At 36.4% G+C, this 20813-nt stretch overlaps 2 protein-coding genes across 39 annotated transcripts in view; both read right to left on the bottom strand.

Annotated features, from left to right (window-relative positions):
* The window catches only part of neb (nebulin), a 54220-nt gene extending 45210 nt beyond the window's left edge, over positions 1 to 9010 (bottom strand). For 31 of the 36 annotated variants that reach the window (XM_047815301.1, XM_047815303.1, XM_047815304.1 and 28 more), the window contains exons 1-17: positions 8902 to 8946; positions 8105 to 8215; positions 7742 to 7813; positions 5751 to 5816; positions 4663 to 4779; positions 4392 to 4499; positions 4115 to 4219; positions 3931 to 4035; positions 3710 to 3814; positions 3082 to 3186; positions 2255 to 2359; positions 2014 to 2121; positions 1307 to 1423; positions 813 to 914; positions 612 to 719; positions 413 to 517; positions 187 to 285 (exon numbers count right to left, since the gene is read on the bottom strand). In XM_047815301.1, the coding sequence (XP_047671257.1) occupies positions 187 to 285; positions 413 to 517; positions 612 to 719; positions 813 to 914; positions 1307 to 1423; positions 2014 to 2121; positions 2255 to 2359; positions 3082 to 3186; positions 3710 to 3814; positions 3931 to 4035; positions 4115 to 4219; positions 4392 to 4499; positions 4663 to 4779; positions 5751 to 5816; positions 7742 to 7795 (1509 nt within the window). In that variant the 5' untranslated portion in view covers positions 7796 to 7813; positions 8105 to 8215; positions 8902 to 8946. Of the gene's footprint in view, positions 1 to 186; positions 286 to 412; positions 518 to 611; positions 720 to 812; positions 915 to 1306; positions 1424 to 2013; positions 2122 to 2254; positions 2360 to 3081; positions 3187 to 3709; positions 3815 to 3930; positions 4036 to 4114; positions 4220 to 4391; positions 4500 to 4662; positions 4780 to 5750; positions 5817 to 7741; positions 7814 to 8104; positions 8216 to 8901 lie in introns of all 36 variants that reach the window. The other 5 variants (XM_047815308.1, XM_047815329.1, XM_047815330.1 and 2 more) reach the window with 2 other exon arrangements.
* Positions 9011 to 12605: 3595 nt separating this feature from the next.
* On the bottom strand, positions 12606 to 20808 carry arl5a (ADP-ribosylation factor-like 5A). Of its 3 annotated transcripts, none has more exons than XM_027164420.2 (6): positions 20593 to 20788; positions 15242 to 15302; positions 14629 to 14776; positions 14453 to 14536; positions 13708 to 13859; positions 12606 to 13133 (listed from the first exon to the last, which is right to left on the bottom strand). In XM_027164420.2, the coding sequence occupies exons 1-6, from the start codon at positions 20684 to 20686 to the stop codon at positions 13085 to 13087; spliced, it is 588 nt and encodes a 195-aa protein (XP_027020221.1). In that variant the 5' UTR covers positions 20687 to 20788; the 3' UTR covers positions 12606 to 13084. The 3 variants fall into 3 exon arrangements, with proteins under 3 accessions (XP_027020221.1, XP_027020222.1, XP_027020224.1); XM_027164421.2 differs by lacking the exon at positions 20593 to 20788 and adding an exon at positions 19236 to 20162; XM_027164423.2 differs by lacking the exons at positions 12606 to 13133; positions 13708 to 13859 and adding an exon at positions 13866 to 14327 and having other exon boundaries at positions 20593 to 20808.
* Between the last annotated feature and the right edge of the window lie 5 nt (positions 20809 to 20813).

Raw genomic sequence — 20813 nt, 5'->3', positions numbered from 1 at the left:
CCACTGGTGCCACTTAGTTTGTGCGTTTTGTTTTACTTTTAATGGACTTTTTTCTAATGTGTTTTTAATGAGAAATTATTGTTTATACAATAAAATTGACATATTCAGAAACAAATGAAGGAGAGATCCTGAGTTAGGTATCTGGTTAAAACAAAGCTAAGAATTCCAAGAGATAGAGAGACGTACATCACTCAGTTGTTTGGCGTTGATGGTTGCTTGTACTTGGACAGGCGAGTCTGTTACTTGTGTAAACTTTACTTTGTCTGGGTGTTGCCGATATACTTTCTATGAAAAAGAAATGAAAGACATAAATATAATTATAGAATTATTATACAGTGTAAAAAAGGGTTGTACGAGTTCAGGAAAATTTTCTTTTTAGCATGTTAACATGTCTCATAGTTGGAAAACTCACATCTTTGCACTGTCCCACTTTTTTGATAGCATCATATTCAGGTGTGATTGTTTGTGGAAAGTAGCATCTTGCCTTCATATCCTCATAATCAGACTTATACATTTTCTAGAAGCAAACAAAAGAACAACATTGTACACAAATGTAATTGCACATCTTACATGTGAACTGTAGAGCAGTAACACAAATACAAATTACTTACATCACTCTTTAACTCTTCCACCTTCTGGCAGCGAATCATATTTATATCTTCATAACTCCCGATATAGTGGCCCTTTATATCATTTTCATACTTCCCTTTATAGTGTATCTAAGGAATGAAACAAAAACATGATTTTTCAAAGTCATGAATCATGATTTATTCTATCATTAAGCATTAATGAATAAAGTAAGAAAGACTCACATCATTAAATTTTTTGAGCACATTGTCCATCTTGAACTTTGGGGTATCACAGTAATTAATGCTGGATCCTCTTGTTTTTTCATAGTTTGCTTTGTAAACTTTCTAAATAAGGGAGAGATGGGGAAATACATACCGTGGTAATATCTGAGAACAAACTTACATCAAAATTTTTATACATTATTAAAATCAGAGCAAAGTTTTCTAGCCGTTGCACTCGCTGCCTTTATGTATCTTTAGAATGGATAAAACACAATCCAGCAATCCTTGATATTTTATTAAAGATCAGCGACAAAAAGAAAGTCAATGCAACATTAGCTCCACCTGGTGGCAAAATTCTACTGTGTATATAAGCTTAGTCTGACAAAATGGGGTTAAACTTTAATAATAACAAAATGACAGAATAGATACAAATTGAAAAAAAAGAATATTCATTCTCTAATGTGATCGCATCTTTTTTTTTTTTAAAGTAAACAAATCCAACACGTAATCCATACATCACTCAAGATGGTGCCAGCATATCTCAGTTGTCTGAGGAGGGGGTTTTCTGTAGCTGGGAGAACGTTGTAATCAGATTCTGATTTCGTCTTTTCATAGGCTTTCTTGTATTTGACCTAAGAAGGAAAATGTTCAGAACTCAACCAATCAGTTGTGAAATATTGTGGTAGTTTATATGGCTGCATTTCTATTTTCAGCTTCATTATCCGTATCTGCATTATGTCTCAGTCAATATCACAACTACAGTGTACCAACTTATGAATAGCTTTTGTGTCACTGGTTAAATTCAGACCCAGAATAAATAGCATTTGCACTGACACATATCTATTGACAGTAGCATTTAAACATGTGCATGTAATCCAGCCTGGTCTGTATTACTGTCATGGTTTCCATGACAGGTCATTGAGAATTTAATTGATAGGAACTGGTGGCCTAAGTGTAAAACACACTACCTAAATATCTGCATGACACATTCGGAGTAATTATATTCTCTTATTATTAAAAGATCAGTGACTGTACAATCTGAAAATAGATCATTTTTCTGATAATGTAACCAAATGTCTAGTTTAAAAGTACTAGTATCACTGACTATAACACATTTACTTTTCTCAGTTAAATTAAAACCATCGTTATTTGACTATCTCACTTTTATTTTTCTGAGTTTATTTCCATATGTGCACAAGAGGAAGAATACATTTAAGCTCACCTCGCTTGCAAAGTCACCAGCCTTTTTGTTTGAATTGTATGTTGGTGTTTCGGTTTGCATGAAATAAATTTGGTCTTTCATGTCTTCATAAGCAGCAGTATATTTTTTCTGAGCAGGAAAAAAGGTATGATAGACATTATTTTGCAGTATACTGTAAGTAAACCTCATAACAACATCTTTGTATGGTTTTACTTTCTGAATGAAGATAAAAATTGTGGTAGATTAATATACGATTACTTACGTCACTTAAGTTATCCATGACCATCTTGCCAACTGCAACGTCAAAGTAAGGGGTTTCACACCACTGACCTTTGACATTCTTATTGTAGTCCTTATGATATTCAAGCTGCAAATAATAAAAAGATTTTTGTGGCTAATTATCAACAAGAGTAACACATTCAATAAAGAGACTGCGCAGAAGAAATAAGCCAATCTCTACATCTAGGGTTGTGATGCCAAAAGAAGACTTTATTTCAGAAAAACAAAGCCAGGTATTTCCATGGATGACTCAAATACACAGACTATGCAAACTCATACCTTTTCAACACATTACCTAAACCAGCCTTATTTATTATCTCCAAGCCAATTCCCAAGTACTTTTTTAAAGATATAAACTTATACATGAACTTTTATTACCCTTTATTACTTCTAGTTAATTATCTTGTTTAGAATATGCTGATTTGTATAAGAAACACCATATGATTTACTTTATTCATCATATATTTTATTATTATACTTATACTTATTATTTACTTTCGAAAGTTCGAAAGGCGAACTCTTAGGATCTGATATAATACTCAATATAATATAATATCATGGTCATACAGTTATTCCTGTGTATGTGAGGCACACTTTCATTCCTGTGTCACAGCTCTGCTTAGTCTCTCCCTCTCTGAAGCTTTGTGAAACAACTCAATACAGATATGATTTGGCTAAAAATAGACACTGATCATTAAACTCTCCCTGAGAAAAAAACACTATAAAAGTTGCTCCTAAATTCGTTTTGCAGCGTTTAAAGGAACTGTATGTTTTTTAACATGACTGAGCTGACTTGTGATTTCTACTTACATTACTTCGATTGGCAAAGTTTTTCTTGGCCATTTCCACTTCTGGGGGATCAGCCAAGGATGTATACTTTGCTTTGCGCTGATCATGACCTTTCTTATATTTAACCTATGACAAAGGAAAGTAAAAGTTGTTAACATATAGAAAGGGAATATTTGGCCAATCACAGTTTAGTTCTCATGTGCCAAAAAAAATGGAGCGTAATAATGCATGTCTTTATTTCTGAATGTGATGTAAGTATTCTCTAATATTGCATAACCAAGACCAAGAGCAACAGCCAATCACAGCTGTAGGATTGTGCGTGCAATAATGCTTTTTATAGAAGAGTTACATTAATCTTAATAAATTGACATTTTGGACACAATATGGCCAAATATTTCCTTGTTTTTTGTCCACTATGCATAAGTAGATTTGCCTGTCAGCTGTGATAAATAGTAATATAGTATATGCAATCAGATTCAGATGAACCTTAACTGTTGTAAAATATACTCACTGGTCACTTTGTTAGGAACATGCAGTTGTCTGATACAATGGTCATGAGATTCAAGAAGTTGTACATGTTGTTGTACAGTGACGAATGCAAACCTTCTTTATGATGGTAATGTTCAGCATTGTGTGAAAGTAAACCTACATCACTGAGGGCTTCCTGGGCCTTGGCCACTCGGCGGAGCTCCGGACTGTCACTGTAAGGGTAGTACATAGTCTTCTCCACATCCCAATCTTCTGTGTAGAGTTTCTGATAAACATTTAATTAAAAAGCATAATCAGTCACAGAATGCAAGTCATAATAATTACATGACCAATGTCATAGGTATTTATGTACAAGACTTTCTAGGCTGGTCAAATTTCTACCTTGCTCATATTTGCAGCATTTTTCACTGCCAAAACAAACTCGGGTGCATCAGGAGGCAGTAAGTATCTGTCTTTGGTCTCATCCCACTTCTGTCTGTACAAGACCTGAGGAGCCACATAAAAATTAGGTAATCTGACAGAGGGTGTCCTCTCTTTTTTGATATATTGTGTTAGATACGCTTACTTTGCTAACAAGGTCAGAGACATTCTTCACGTGTTGGACTTCACGAGCCTCACCATCGTACATGCTGCCAGTTTTAGACTTCAGACCTTCCATACGATATTTCACCTGGAATGAAAAGTTTTTAGAATAATAGTCACGTTGCATCACTTTCAACAATAAGAAATGCTTCACATGCCACAATGGTTCATATTTACAAAACTAAAGTTGGAAACCAAAAGAAGTAAACTGATGAGCGATGACCTAAAGGCGGAAAGTAATACTAAAGTCTACTCCTCACCTCACTGAGCTGCTCTTGAGCCTTCTTGATGCGAATCATCTCAGGTGTGTCAGCTGTAATGTTATAGGGCTGACCCTTGTTTTTCTCATATTCCTCTCTGTACTTGTTCTGCAAAGATCCATAGACTTATGTATAACAGTAATAATACCAAATATATTACATATATACATTTTATACAGCACAATCAATGCACAATGCCAGTAATAAATATATAATTACAATTTTATCTGAATAAAATGTAGATCACTTTTTGTTGATTTTATTGTCTTACATGGCTGTACTGATCAAGCATCTTATGACTGTGTGCCAGGTATGGGGTCATGAATTTGGAAGTGTCCACCTTGGCTCTCTTCCTGACCCTACGTACAGGAAGCCCCTCGGGTCCAAGCTAGAGAGGCAAAAAGAGAGACAGTCAGAATATTGTTAATGCCCAGGTATGAGCGTCCTCTGGGAATTAAATTATGTAAGACACCAGAGGCGTTAACATTAAGTAAATGTGTCTCTCGCTAATACGAGTACTAATGTTGTGTTTATGGAATTACCTGATTGTAATAATCTTTATGCACCAAAACAACTTAAACACTTTAATGTAAGGCATCATCTAGGTTTACTTACCTGCTGTAGTACATTTCATTAATATCAGTACAGTGTACGAGTACTAAAGTTTTGTCAAGAAATTAGTCACACTAATCTAACATATAAACATACACACTAGATACATATGGCTTATGTGTGTTTAATCCTGGCTGGATTACACACACACACACACACACACACACACACACACACACACACACACACACACACACACACACACACACACACACACACATGGTTAAGAGGCTATTTGCTAAAATCATAAATGCTAAAGGCAAGTAGATGTTATCCTAATCTGGCCAGCAGTAAAATAAAATGCATTCAAGCTCACATGCATAAATGCTTGAGAAATAAAGACATGCGGGAACAGAAATGGCATGCAAAGAAGTCTATAAAAGTCTATATAAGTCATGTGCCATTTTCTTTAATACAACTAACTTTACTGTTTTTTTTTCTAAAAGGCTGGCAGAACTGAATATGAGGGCTATTTCATCAGTGTTTCAACTAGATCAAGTAAAACCAGCACACTGAAAAATCACACATTGCTGGAATATGAGACCGACTCTTCTAACTATACTGTGAATTGTTAAACAAGGGGGTTTGTTTAATAATCCACTGCCTCTTCATGGGTTAAATGAATTATTGTGTTTTTTGTATTTTTGAAGTGAACAGTGGAATAACCCTCATGACATGCGAGATCAGGCAGTATGACAAAATCCTTATATCTCTTTCAGCAGCGGACCCTGGAAGGAGGACATTTACCTCTCCAACCCGAGACTGATGTGAGCTGGTTGAGGAAGTGTAGCCAGTCGTAATCTCCTCATAATACTACAAATATAGGACAAACTCTGGGCTTAAAAATGGTGTTCACAGAAACCAGACACAAGCTAAAACATGTGTGACTGTAAATTTGAAAGTGAAATTGCTAATTATTTCTTTTAGCTTTTTTATAAATAGGTTATAAATAGTCAAAGCGGCTATACTTGTATGACCGTTCATTTCTTGATAGATATGAACAATGATAATCATTCGTGCCATCGTTGTTTCTGGTAGGAAAATTGGTTTATTTTGCCTGAAAGCAGTCTGTAATAGATTTGCTGCTGTGACTGACTGAGCCTCCTGTGCTTTAACACTTAAGCACCTAGATGAGCTCATATCTATAATTGTTTTCAGCAGAAGTTAATGTCATGGTAACAAAAACAGTGGCACATTGAAAAGAAAACAATGAATCATTGCTCATATCATTTGGTCATTACTTCCTGAAAAATACTCTTCATCGTAATATAGTTTTTGCTATCCTCATCGTATATCGTACTGTATATCATCCAAACTCTTGAGCCTTTTTTGTCCTGCTCATAAAACTCTCATTTGCTACCTCAAACACTTATGTTTTATGGTCTAAATCACAAAATGTTACACATTTTCAGATTTAAATCAGAGTTGAAATAAGCATACAGGGTCTAGATTATTCCCAGTTCATTCCTAGGAGATTGTATGGATACATAAATATGATTTCATAAACTTATGTCCCTTTACTTCATCTTCCTTCACTTTACTATATTACAGAATTCTCTATTTTAACCCCTTGTATGTGTCTTTCCCCCCTTGAATCCCCCAGCAAAGCGTTCTTTCAGTGTGAATGGCTAGAGGTCTTGATGAGTATGATTTACAGTGCCTCTCTTCTCATTTGGCTTCCTGTGATCTGCAGATGTACACTTCTATATTTGTAACTACTGTAAGAATAACCCATGTCAAAGCTGAACACTAATTTTCCACTAATGGTGAAAAGGTATATGGGACATAAAGATGTATAGATAATCAGCTATTAATAAGATATTCAGCTATTAACAAGATACTCAGCTATTAATCTAAGAGTTGGCAGCTTTTTTTTTTTTTAGTAACAATTACAGAAGATTCTACATAACTAACAGATATTAGACTATTAAAGGTGATAAAAGTTGCTAAATTGGGACATATGAATAAAAAAAATGAATGAAAAGAAAAGAGAGAGAAAAGTTAAATAGATTACAATTAGCACAAGAATGCATGTCATTGAACAGGAGCCCCTGGAAGCTTCAAGAAGTGATTTTGATCTAAGTGATTAAATTGAATTGCTTAATTGTGAGTTAAATAACAAAAATCACAGGTTGGTATCCTGTGACAGTTGGACAACTCTAAAATTTGCAAATGGACACATCTAGAGATCATTCTAAAAGCTTTAAAGTAGTTATGGTGTGTTTTTTCCATTTTCAGCATATTGCACATCTAATCATGAGGCTTGCAGGAGATCTTGTAACATTGAACAGAATGTAATCCCACTGTTAGTATAAAGGTTCCACAGCAAGTGTGAGAATATCATATCTAACAATGGTTACTTCCATTCAGCCATTTTTCATAAGATTCTTGTAACAATAATAAAAAAAAACAATTCAAAACAGATACAGAATCATATATCATGTTGCTTATATTTTGTGTTACACGTAAGCACCATTCTGATATTGCAGGTGGATCAGTAATCGGTGACTACTATAGCTGGGATTCATTTCGGGGGCTGAGGGGAATTAGGTCTGATACTGCAGTACGGGTGGTACTGGGAGGAGGTGATTTGAAATGAGAGCCAGCTCTAGTCATGAATATTGAGATATATGCACACCGAACTGCTGACTGTAGTGGTATCTCAGTTCTCTATTCATAGGCTGTGCCAATAGACCTGCACTGTAGACATCATCAAAAGAGGTTCACTTTAATCTTACCTCTTCCACCACTTCTTCCTCATACTCTTCTTCATATTCTTCGGTGTCCATCATTAGACACTCTTAGTGGATCTGGATAAGTGAACAAACAACCGTTACTCTCCCTTTAATCTACTTTATCTGCAAAGAGGAACAAGAACTACAGAAATAAACATTACCGAAGCTTAAACTAAAATCCCCACAAGAGAATCATTCGAGCATTGTTCAAATATCTGGACAAAATGTATAGTCTCTCCTTGCTATCAGCTGAAGGGCACACCATGAACCTATACTAAAAATAGGCCTCAGACCATCTATCAACCCCAAGAGCAAAGATAACGTTATAGGGACTAGAATATTTGTCTCATGCAGATTCATACATACCTGACCAAATACAATTCTGAGTTTATCCAGTGACAGTAGAAAGAGAAATGTTTTCACTTTCCATCTACTAGGGTCCCAAACTGATATTCCACGTAACGTATTCCTGCAAACCTAAACACAGACAGAGACGTAAATTCACTTTTCACTGAACTTCTCAAAAACGTTGTTTGTTTAACAGGTTTTGAAGGCCTCAGCTGGTCAAACAGTTGGATACCCAAGACCCCCAAAAGAGCCAAAGTTCCTGAAGCTACACGACAGCTGCTCCTAGACGCTCTAGCTATGTGTCATGAAAGCTAATGCCAAGACCTGATTGGCTGGCTTTGTTTAGCTAGTTGAACTGCAATGCCTTCTGAGGCTGCAGGTTAAATATAGGACTGCATACTAACTAACCTTTTTTAGCACCAAAGTCACAGAATTTCAAATTAAAAATCATCATTTGATTAAAGATAAGATAATCGAGAAGAGAAAATGAGGATTTAAGCAAATTCCTGTTGAAAGTTGTGAGGGGCCTCAGATAGTGATCCAAAGTGTAGATGCATAGATTCCAGAGAGAGTGAGAGAGAAAAAAGTTCCAGAATCACAATATTGGTAGGTTTAAGAGCTCTTGGAACGTTGCACGGTCAGAGGAGGAGGTTGAACAGTGCTTCATAGGAAACTGTGTCAAGAACCGGCCCTCAGCTTCACTTCCATCCAACGGCAAAAGAATAGAAAATCCTCAGGATTGAGCCATGCAAAGCAATGTATGTGCTGAAGAGGGAAATCTGAATTATCTGTTGCTGTTGAATTTCTTTGCTTACCAGTAAATTTAAAGTAATAATGTTTCCCAAGCTGCCAGAGCCTCCCCAACTCTTCCCTCCTGAGAAACGCTGGGCGACAGCTCACAGTCACAGTCGCACTCCAGTTATCATGTGCTCCATCCAGCCAATCAGGAAGCAGCATTCTCAAGTTTCAGCAGCTAAATATATAGTAGTGATGCCTTTAGTAAAAGAGCACCTGTTCAGCAGATTCAGTAAGACACAGCTATGCAAAGAAGCAATGGGATTAAGGAAAAATAGATGTTTAGTCTGTGATATTGCAGCTTTTGGCAGGTGTGTTGCAGGGTTCTGTTGCAATTCACCGCCATTGATTAATGGCCAAAAGTGATGATCTTTGACACTTTGATGCAATTCTAATACTTAATAATTGCTTTAAGGTATATTTGGCAAATATTGGACAAACATTGCACAATAAGCAACTGGCACAACTATATTATGTAATCAATGATTGTCATTGATATGACATCATGCTATGTCCTGACAGCTTCGCACATAGGTGAAAGTGAGAACATTCTTAGCACTGGACAAAAATCAGTAACTTTGTTATCAAATATGCTTTAACAAATGTCATGACAAACCCTTCTGAGGTCTTATATCTGGTAAATAACTATGACATCATGAAAGATTTCAATACCTACAAACAGATCTGAACGTATGTACTAAAGATCGCTATTGTTCTTAGACCAGAGTTTAGTTTATAACTTATAAATTTGTTGCAGTTTATAACTTATAAATTATATCATTTACCCAGTTCTGGCATATCATTTAAATGATGGATTTATTTTCTTTTGTTATTACCGTAATAAATATTACTGTTTAATGATTACAAATAATAATACATTATTACAATTGCAAACATGGCATAATTCAACAAGAAATTCAACAAGACATAGAAATCAGTAAAGGTAACAAAAGAGAAAATGAGCACATGAATTTTAAAAATATGGAACAAGATATAAGCAATTTTAAACTTGTGGCTGTCCTGGAAAACATTCAGCAGAGTAACTTCTGTAATTTATGTTATACTTTACTGTATATACAAATGTATTATATACAAATACATATGATTCATATGCAGAATGTGATGTGTCATGACAGCCGTCATGAAATGTCATGTCATAAAACATATGCTAACTGGAGTATGCTTAATAAAACGCATACAGCTTTTATAGTATCAGACATGAGAGCTGACACTCTGTACATTGTCATTTCCCACAGCATATAGAAAATCAGTGACATGTCAGTTTGACATTTATTACCCAAGGATGTGTAAGTGGTATCATAGTGAAGACTCATCACAAGTACCAGCCCCTGTAAACCCCTGACAGCCCTCCAAAAAAAAATTAAATAAACTCACAAATAATTAAATAACATCATATTAACACAGAGGACATTTCATGAATTATCACAGCTCCTAAAATGTGGCTGATGGGAAGGTTACTATTTTGTTCCAGACCAAGTGATTCTTGTTGATGCCTCTCTGTCAGTCCTGCAAGAGTCTTTGAATTCTGATATCTCCTGTGGAGATGATCGCTACAGAAAGTGAATGACAGGCACAGCTGTGTTTCATTGCTTCGCTGGGGTTCTCTGTCCATCCTCAAGATCTCATACTTCTTACAGCATCAGCAATCATAATTGGAGGGTACCAGATCATTCAGCCATCAGGGAGCTCAGGTTTTAAAACCAAGGTTTTATGAGCTTGAATCGCACCACACTTTTAATAAACACACAAATCTTTAATGGCTTTCTACAGATTATTTTTGGTTTCTGAGTAAATAACAATAAAATGGCTTGTGCTTATTCAAGAGCATGTTGCTACTCCTATTCATTTGGTTACACCAAAGATAACAACAGCATCAATAGGCAGCAGTCAATGTCTATTAATCAACAGTAATATGACATGATAAATGAATCACCAGCTACAAAGAGAAAGACGTCAATTCGCTTGGTCATTTGTAAACAGTGAGTCATGGGGATTAAGATGAAATATTACAAATATTTTGGCACTTGTATTCAAAGCACTGTTGCATGTAACAGTGGAAAAGAAACACTTGCCAAAACACTGAGGTAAGTTGGCTAAAAACAGACAGGGGGAAAGAAAAAGGCATGTTTGCTAACACCCTTAAAGATCAGCAAGTTGTTGACTCTGTGCTTGTAACGAGGTAACAGATTTTAGAAAGTTTCAAAGCCAATGGTTTATGGAAACTGAACATATGCTACATGTCTGTTAAAAAGTGCTGGAAAGTTTTTTGACGCACCAGATAATTCAAATGAACAAAAATGTTCTCTCTGTTCAGCAATCCCACTTATATAACCATAACTATTCAACCGCAGAATATTTGTAGTGATACAACCTGACATTGAACTTAATTAGGATTATTGATTAATTATGATTGCTTAATAAGGATGTTATGAATCTACAAAAAGAATAATTACTTGTTGGCCCGAGAACTAAATTCTAATCCAGAAGGAATGTTATTTCATTTCACTATGCACTGCATCAGCTGTATTTGGTCAAAATGACAATAAAAGCTTCAGGACTTAATTTAGGGGGTTTATAACTATCGAAGGTCACATGATTAGTTGAATGGGGTCCAAATGTGTGAAATTAAATTGAAGGCCACAGAACAAGTAAACAGCACCCTGAAAACCAACAAACATCCTGGTTATATACAGGTCAGGATTTGATTATGAAAAATATCCCTGGAGAGTGCTATTACATCCACAACCAGGTTGGAGAAGCTAGTCACAGAACATCCATAGTCTAGACAGTTCACAGAGCCTGGCTGTATTAAATAGTGTTGAGAAGCATAGGAAAGGTGGAAATTGTGAAAAAAGATCCTCTAGTCCAATGAGACCAAATTTGATTTTGCCTCTGGCAAAAGCATAAGCTGCCCCTCACCCTGAGAACAATATCCTCATAGTTCAGCATAGTGGTGGGAGCAAAATTGTGAAGCTGCATTTGTAGAACATTATCAGCAGGTGCTGCTGCACTGATCATGCTTGAGAGCAAGACACAAAATACTGGACAATCCTATTAGAAAATCTGTTCTAGTCAACCCTAAGCATATTGCCAAAGCTACAGTCATTCAAAACATCCTAGAATAGACATGCGGTAGAACAACCCAAAGAAAACTGCTGCTCCATTCACAGATGATGTGCAATTCTACCAAGAACTGTGGAAAAACATTAAAATCCAGATGTGCAAAGCTGATAGAGCCATATCCCAGAAGACCAGTATCTGTAAATACTTATGCAACCAAACACATTTTTTCTTTCTACCACTGCACCTAAAACTTTAGACTGATTATATAAATAAAATGGTAAAAAATACATTTTAATTTCAGGTTGGAATCTGACAATATCTAGAAAGGATAAAAAAGGGAGTTAATATTTCTCTAAGGCATTGCAAGAAAGAGTGACCAGTAAAAAAAAAGGCTATTACTCAATAAGAAAGCCCATATTACTGTACAAAATAGACTAGATTAGAAAAGTCTAGATTAGAAATTATACAACTGAACTGATTAGTAGAAATTGGACACTTGACACGGACATTATTTTTAAAATGAACTGCACATAAAAAAATCATTTCCACTACCCTTCCACTTCCTGACAGGAAAAAATGACAACAATCAATGTGTCACAGCACCACCAAAAGGCAAGTGAAAAAAAAAAAAGCTTCAGGCTTCATGGGTAAAAACTCTTTATTAACATTTTTGTTTGTACATTAAGAGAAGACTTCCCTTGCATGGTGTTTTTACTCTTACTTACTTGATGCCCTGGACTCAGACACAGGCTCATGGTCAAGGTAAATACTAGACTGAACACACAGTGCAATACTATGTCAGACAGTCAGACAATACTTCGAAGTCACTCCATGCAGAGCCTCAGTCAGTTACACATGCGCTCAGCCAACATGCTCCTCTGCTTCTTTCCTGTTAGACTCTTTAGAGAGCAACTGAGCAGAAAAACACTATGTGGTTTTGCCCATCCCGAACCTTTTGAATAGTTAGTTGAAGAATTCTGTTCACAGTTCTCCACGAGCTGTAATAAATTAATCGAAACACAAGTCTGGGTGACATCTCCAGGCCACCTTCACAGTGAGCGACAGTTGGCCTCCACGTGAGGAGGAGAAAGAGTGTGAACCGTTTGCTACAGTCAGAAGTCATCTCACTCGCAGTCGTGACATCATCCACTCCAGCCCCTGACACAGTCTGCACACACAAGAGATTGCATTTCAAACCTCAAATTTGCTAATTAACTGTTTAAACAAATTCAAAAAGCATCAAAGTCAGGTTATTTAACACTGAATCATTGTAAGCTATTGGACTTCCTCTAGTCCTAGATTGAAAGCAATAAGAAGAAATAAAATTTACATCTCCATTCTTACTTTATTCTGTGTATATAAAGTCTGCCATATATACGGTGAAAATGAAAAAGAAGATTTAAAAGAAAATTATTTATTAGGTAATTTATACCTAAATGGATAATGCAAAACATACAACATAAAAAGGTTTCTCCAAATTCTGTATAGATATTAAAGAAGAATACATTAAAATGTGATACATGGTTTGCATTTGTTAAATGTAAAAATCATGAAATGACGTCATGCTGGTCATCTTACTGTATTTAATCTTCATCTTAACATTCAGCTGAATATCACAGCTGCCATTTTGGCCCATTTCTGGAGCTGAAATGAGCAGTGAGTGCTCCTTGGGTATTTAATTCCCTGGCAGACAGCTACAAAAAAAACTGGCCATTAGTGTATAAACACAAATATATTCTTACCCCTCCCCTGTGAGAGCGCAGCAGGCCTGAATGTGCCACTGGTGGTCCTTAACAGAAGTAAGCTGTAGACTCTGTGAGATTTCAGCCACTGTCATACAACCTTTCACATCCTGCTTGTTGGCGAACACCAACAAACCAGCCTTTTTAAGGTCCTGGGGTAAAAAATAAAAGCATACTACTGACGTATACATTTTTTGCTGTTGTTTAAAAAGTGATCATTTTTTTCATCACTCAGATTAAAGCATCTGTACACGAGTCTGAATGAAAGCAAATATTTGGTGGTCTGGGAATCCTATTTATATTCTAGACTTTCCTAAAGTGAAATATAATCTCTTTTTGGATGAATCTCAAATAGAAGGAAAGTTGTAACATCTTAACATTAAGTTATGTGAAAAGAAAATGAAGAACAACGAGTCTACTTATGGAAATACAATATTACAAGTTTAGAATGGGCAACGGGATATCAGTCTCTGTATTATTACCCGAGGTAAAATCACACACAGCGTTGTCTCTTCACTGCTGATTAATTCAGTCAGTTCTATTGGCTACATTTCAATGACTTGTCATCTGCAGTCATCTGTATAAAGCGAGTAAGCGCCATGTCGATAAGGCTGTGACACCTGTACATGTAGTTCAGAATGAGGAAATGAGACAACAGCATATCCAGATAAATCTGAGTAGAAACATCAGCATAAATGGTGGTGGTGTTGGCGTGGAGGAAGCACAAGATTAATGTTGGACTCACCTCATGAGCTAGCATCCTGTAGAGCTCTTCTCTGGTCACAGAGATCCTCTCTCTGTCTGTGCTGTCCACCACAACTATCACAAACTGTAGAGCCATGAGAATAGCAAGTTATTGTACAGTATAAGGAAAACTTGACACAATTAATTACTTAATAAGAAGAAACCTGATCAACTCACCTCTGTATTAGTGTAGTATGTATTCCATGAAGAGCGCAGAGATTCCTGGCCTCCTATATCCCACATGAGGAAATGCGTGTTGTTCACTACAATCTCCTCAACATTGCTGCCTATTGTGGGTGAGGTGTGAACTACTTCATTCATAGAACTGAAAGCCAAACAAACACACCAAAAGGAAACAGTTCATAATTAAAGCAGTATTTGTTTAGATAAACTGAATATTGTAGGAAATCATATAATAACACTTTAATACAGTTTTCTGTATAATAACAAACAAAGCACACCATATACACAGCTCAGTATCTTCATTATAGATACTGGCATAGAGTTGTTCCTGTGAACTGTGGTATAGTGTGACAAAGGCCAGAAATAGCATCAAATAACTTCACTGGTGTTACACAAGGAACATTAAATTACATTCACAAAATAGTTATAGAGATAATCTAGATAAAAGGAAAAAACCATGAACAATACATTTAACAATAAATACATTTATTTATTTTACATCATAAGATACTATAAATAAATAAGAAAAAAATATATAGTTGTGCTTTTGATTATTGACTATTAAAATAATACTGGATACAGGTTTCAGGACAAACTCAGGACTTACAACTGATAAAGGATTGTTGTCTTTCCTGCATTGTCCAGTCCAACAATGATGACTTTATGCTCTGCGTAACAAAAGAAAATATTGAAAAGAACACAATCGGTTATTTTTCACCTTAAATACAAAAAAGACGAAAGATTATTCACAGTTTCAGAAGTGATTCAAACACAAGAAAAAAATTGAGATGTTCACATCATAATTAGTAACAATTTACTGTAATGGAAAAAAAAACAAGCCTATATTTTAAATCACACACTCACAAGCACAATGCTTAACAAAATCAGTATACTCCTTAAGTACAGATTCCAGGGTGGACAAATCACAAGTTTACTCACTAGGCTACCAAACAAGTAAAGACTGCTTTATACTTTCTGTTTATTAAGTTCGAGTTTATGCAGGATGAGGCTTCTGCACATGTCCTGCTGTTTTTTGACCTTCACCAAATAGCCTGTACATAAAAACTGCATGTCCTGAGTGCCTGGGCTACTAGTTTTTACTGTACATGTTACAAACACACACACAATACAGAAACAGCTAAATCTGCAACAGAAAAAAAATTGTTATGGAGTTCATTTAGATCATGCCTGAGACAACAAACGTTGAATGTAACTAAATGAACAAATGTTTAGATTTGTTTAGATACAAGATACAAGGTTAAACGTAACCTGAATTGCAAGATCAGATTTTTTTTTTGCAAGATCTAGACTGCGTTGTTCAAATGGGGTTCTTGACTAAGACTAAAACAGCTCTCCTTTTTCTCAAATGTATATTAATTCTTTTATTTGTTACACAGCTGTGAATATGGAACAAACCAAACCACATTTCTTGGTTAAACAGTCAAACTGTCAACATGCTCCACTAACAAACCTAAGCCATTTGCACACAACACTCCTGTATCAACTTTCAAGTACAGAAGCACAGTAAAGTACTAGAGACAAAGTCATATTACTACAACTGCTTCACAATACTAGCCTTTATAAATGTACTGGTTAATTACTTTTCTCTTAGGAAAGGTGGCATAAAATACATTGTGCATCTAAATGGAAAATAATAATCCAGTGGTGCACACATTAATATCAGTTTTGTTTTTAATGTATATTTTGTACCTAGCTGCAGATATATTGATTTAAGACATTTACTACAGAGTGAGAAACAGGGCAGGAAAAGCAGCTAGCAATATCTTTATGCTACGAATCTAATCATGCTTACAAATCTACTGCTTTAATGACGTATTCTGCCTGAGAGAATCCAGCAGAACTGCTATGCTCCAGTTCAATAGAAATGTTCTGTGACTAGCTTTTCAGGAATGTTTTAGCATGGCTTCACCATAAGTGATTTTTAAATGGTAAAAGTTCCAAAAGGTGACTATTGTCAGCATTTAGTTCAGATACATGTAGTTTAACCTCCAAAATATGTGAAGTGCTGGTGTAAGGAGGAAGATTGCGGCTATGGTTGTGTATCTCGGTGAGGCAACTTAACATAAAATACACTGTATGGCCAAAACTATGTGGACACACAATCATTACACTCGTATGTGGTTTGTTCCTAAACTGTTACCACAAAGTTAAAAGGAAGACAACTGTAATGAATGCCTCTCACTATATAGTTAGTAAGCAGCCCAAACTTGTTTCCATTCCATCAGACTCTCAGATTGATGTGACTGGGACTGCAATAACCTTTCATTTTGTTCATTAATAACATTTTAACATATAACATGTTCATTAATAACATTTTTCAACTCATTGTCTGTTCATGGAGAAACACAATTGTCCTGTGTGCTCATGTTTATGTTTAGAGCTATTTGGCATAGTGCTAAATCATGAGTTTCATATCTTCCTCATCAATTATTCAGCAAACCTGTTTCCATTACACTTTTTTCCACACATCATATCTTTTTCAACAAAGGGATTTTTCCAACTCAGTAAATTTTTTCTGAATTTGGGCTTTTGCATTCAGTTCAAAAGCCCAACTATTGAACTAATCAGCAATGATAATCCTAACTCCTAATGCAATGTTATTGCTTATTCCATTCATCTTAGAATGAGAGATCTGATAGCATTAAAACTAGAAGACATTATGTCTACTATTTAAGACTTTTAATCAGATACTTGAGTTATTTTATCAGATATTGGGTCTAAAGGTTAGATCACTCTGGAAGGATGCGCTTTCTTTTTCATAGCAACTGAACATTGATCTCCAACATAGCATATCCCCTCCCTGTCTTGTTTTTCTTCTGACGAGACATTCAATAATGCGCCAGTGACAAAATACTGTAACCTCAAACAGTCAAATAAATAAGTTCTTTATTAAACAAAATGCATCGCAGAATCAAAAGCAGAAGTGAAGTACTTTCTTTAAAAAGGTCACATACTAAAAATGGCCATGTGAGGCATCTCAGTGCAACCGTAAGTCGTGTCTATGGATAATCAGAATCAGGCTTATTGGCAAAGTGTGTTGACGCACACAAGAAATTTGGTTCCAGCTGTTGGTGACTCTCAAAAGTGAAGACATTATATAATTGGGTTGTAATTACGGATGCAAGCAGCAGATTCTGTTTCATACTTTCAAGCAACTTGCACAAAGAAAAACTCCTTTGGTTTTACCCCATTGTCTGTTAAAAAAATGATCTGTGAGTAAACAAAGAACCTGGATAAAATTAGGAAAGCACACAACCCTTTACAAAAGAAAGGACAGAGAAACTTTAGAGAAAGACAGCACTGTTAAAGTAACCCTACAGCTATTTAATCCATGTAGTAGTTGGTCTTGCAGCATTCCAATTAGAATTACTCAACTGTATTCACTCTCGTGACTACATTACAAGTAATAACTGTGCATGACTATCCTGGAAATATCTACAAAGCCTTTTTTTTTTAAAATGTGAAATCACCAATAATCCCTTAACAGAGTAAGCACTCTGATGAAGCATAATGTAGATCATGCTCCAGGTTGATGCTGGAGGGATGTGGTAGCCTAGAGGTTATAGTATTGGGCTACCAGTCAGAAGGTTGTGAGATTGATTCCCAGGTCCACCATGCTGCTGGGCCCCTGACCAAGGCCCTTATGTCGCTCTGGATAAGGGCGTCTGCTAAACAATGTAAAAGTTATGCTTCAGATACGTTATACTGAAGCAACTTTAAAGTTTAAATGTTAGGATATTTGGAAGCTGTGTCACTGATACATTTTCTAGACAAGTTGACTTTCTAGTGAAACTTGAGCAATCAGTGCTGGCAGCTGAGCAATGCCACTGTTTAAGCCAATACTAGGTCAAATCATCTATAATGAATGAGAAGCCATGGATACTGCAGGCTATCACACTGAGGTCCTTCACAATCAGCTCTGCAGCTCAGGTCCCATTACGTGGACATTGAGAGGTTTCTTTACTCTGTCACTACACCACGCAGTTTACATGATCATTTGTATCAATTCAGCTTCACACAGACTTAAACAAAGGAACAATATTTACATTCTGATGCTTATACACCTTTGTTGGCTCATTAATGATAAATATTAGATAGATGTGATGTCACACCGGTGTTGCAGTTGTACAGGCCTGAGCTTAGCTAAGACTAATTGTCAGCATTTGGGCTAATTAATAAATACATAAGCGAACAGTTTAACGCTTTAAATCTTAAAAAGCCATTCGCATTTATACACAAACGGTGAAATGAGATCCGACAGGCCGAGTGAATTCTGGCAATCCGTTATTAGCTACAAACTGCTAGCAAAACAACACATACAGCGTCAACAACACGTTAGCAAGCGTCAAACAGGTAGCTAACAAACACACAACCAGTTACAGACCACCCAAGTCGTTTTGCCATCACTGAAAAACATGTCAGTGACAAACATTTTGAAAGCCTTTTTAAAAATAGTCCATGTTTTATCTTAACCGTGTTATCACCGTATCACAACATTATCTAGACTTCGCGTAGCTAATGTCAACTAGCCTGCTAGCTAACTTTGCTAAATATCGATTCCTCTAACAGAAATTACTTACCTTGGTGGTTAAAAAGCCTCCATAGCTTTGTAAAAATGATTCCCATGTCTGTTGGATGGAATTTCTTCGCAAGAAGATGGTCTAAAAAATAGCTGCTTCGTTTAGCCACTTGTTCACGCTAGTCAAAAGCAAAACGAAGCTAGTTCTCGCTGACAAGCCGCGACTTAACTAAATGCAGGTGATATTGAGAGAAGTAAACACAGCGATTGATAAAGAAGCTGCTTTGGAAATGCTGCATAATTTGCTTAGTGTCATAGCGAAGTCCAGGAGGATATCGTTAGCATTCAGTCCGCGCAGCTCGGTGTAAATGAGACGCTGCGGCTGCAACAGCTGAATGAACGAACACACGGAGAAGGAGGAGAGCAACCTGAGAAAACCCGGAGCTGCCCTTCACTATACACACGAACCTGAGGAGCTTCCCTTCACTATACACACGAACCTGAGGAGCTGCCCTTCACTATACTCACGAACCTGAGGAGCTGCCCTTCACTATACACACGAACCTGAGGAGCTGCCCTTCACTATACACACGAACCTGAGGAGCTGCCCTTCACTATACACACGAACCTGAGGAGCTGCCCTTCACTATACTCACGAACCTGAGGAGCTGCCCTTCACTATACACGCGAACCTGAGGAGCTGCCCTTCACTATACACACGAACCTGAGGAGCTGCCCTTCACTATACACACGAACCTGAGGAGCTGCCCTTCACTATACACGCGAACCTGAGGAAACCCGGAGCGGGAGTTCTCGAGTTCCTGTATATTTGCTCCTATCAAACTATTCCTTTGTTTATGTGAATGAATATAATCCATACACAGTTTCACATTAACGATTTATTGGCTTAATAGCGACTCAACATACATTTGAAAGCCAAACTACACAGAATATTAACGCAAATACGTCTAATAATATTTCTGTTAATTCTATTCCTGTTTCACATGTGAAAACATGGCTGGCAATAAAGCTCTTTCTGATTCTGATTCTGATAACACGATGGAGAAAAGATTCATTCAGCTTCAGTAATAGCTGGTCAGAGCAGCAGTGAGTCCTGACAAGTTAAGAGAGAATTCACCCCAGATGGGACAAACACACTCTTACTTTCTCATACTCATTCATTCACACCACAGACACAATCCTGAGGTCAGGGTCTATATTTGGGTTACTTTTCAGATCCTTCATTTTCACGCTGAATTTAGTCATTGCACACTTTTTTTTTTTAATATCAGCTTGGACATCATAGTGCTGCAGCAGACAGTGTTGTCTTATAATGATCTACTATATATAGACACATTGGTATCATGTTGGTATCATTAATATCAGTTAAAAAGCATTATTAAAACCAATCTACTTACTGATATTACTAACCAATGTAAAACACCTGCATACAGTAAGGGCTGTGGCTTTACTGTGCTCTAGCTTATAATATTGGACGTTCTTCACATTCATTGGTTAACATAAATCGCCTCTTCGCTGTCAAATTCAATTACCACTGGTTATTAAAATACGGATTATTTGTTCTTCATTATACAAAACAATTACTAAAGTTTCAGAAGGATCTTTCTCAAATCCGCAG

Source organism: Tachysurus fulvidraco, chromosome 6 (assembly GCF_022655615.1).
Source record: "Tachysurus fulvidraco isolate hzauxx_2018 chromosome 6, HZAU_PFXX_2.0, whole genome shotgun sequence".
Taxonomy (NCBI): Eukaryota; Metazoa; Chordata; class Actinopteri; order Siluriformes; family Bagridae; genus Tachysurus; species Tachysurus fulvidraco.
The sequence above is the reverse complement of the archived record's forward strand: the minus strand, read 5'-3'. Positions and strand labels throughout refer to the sequence as shown.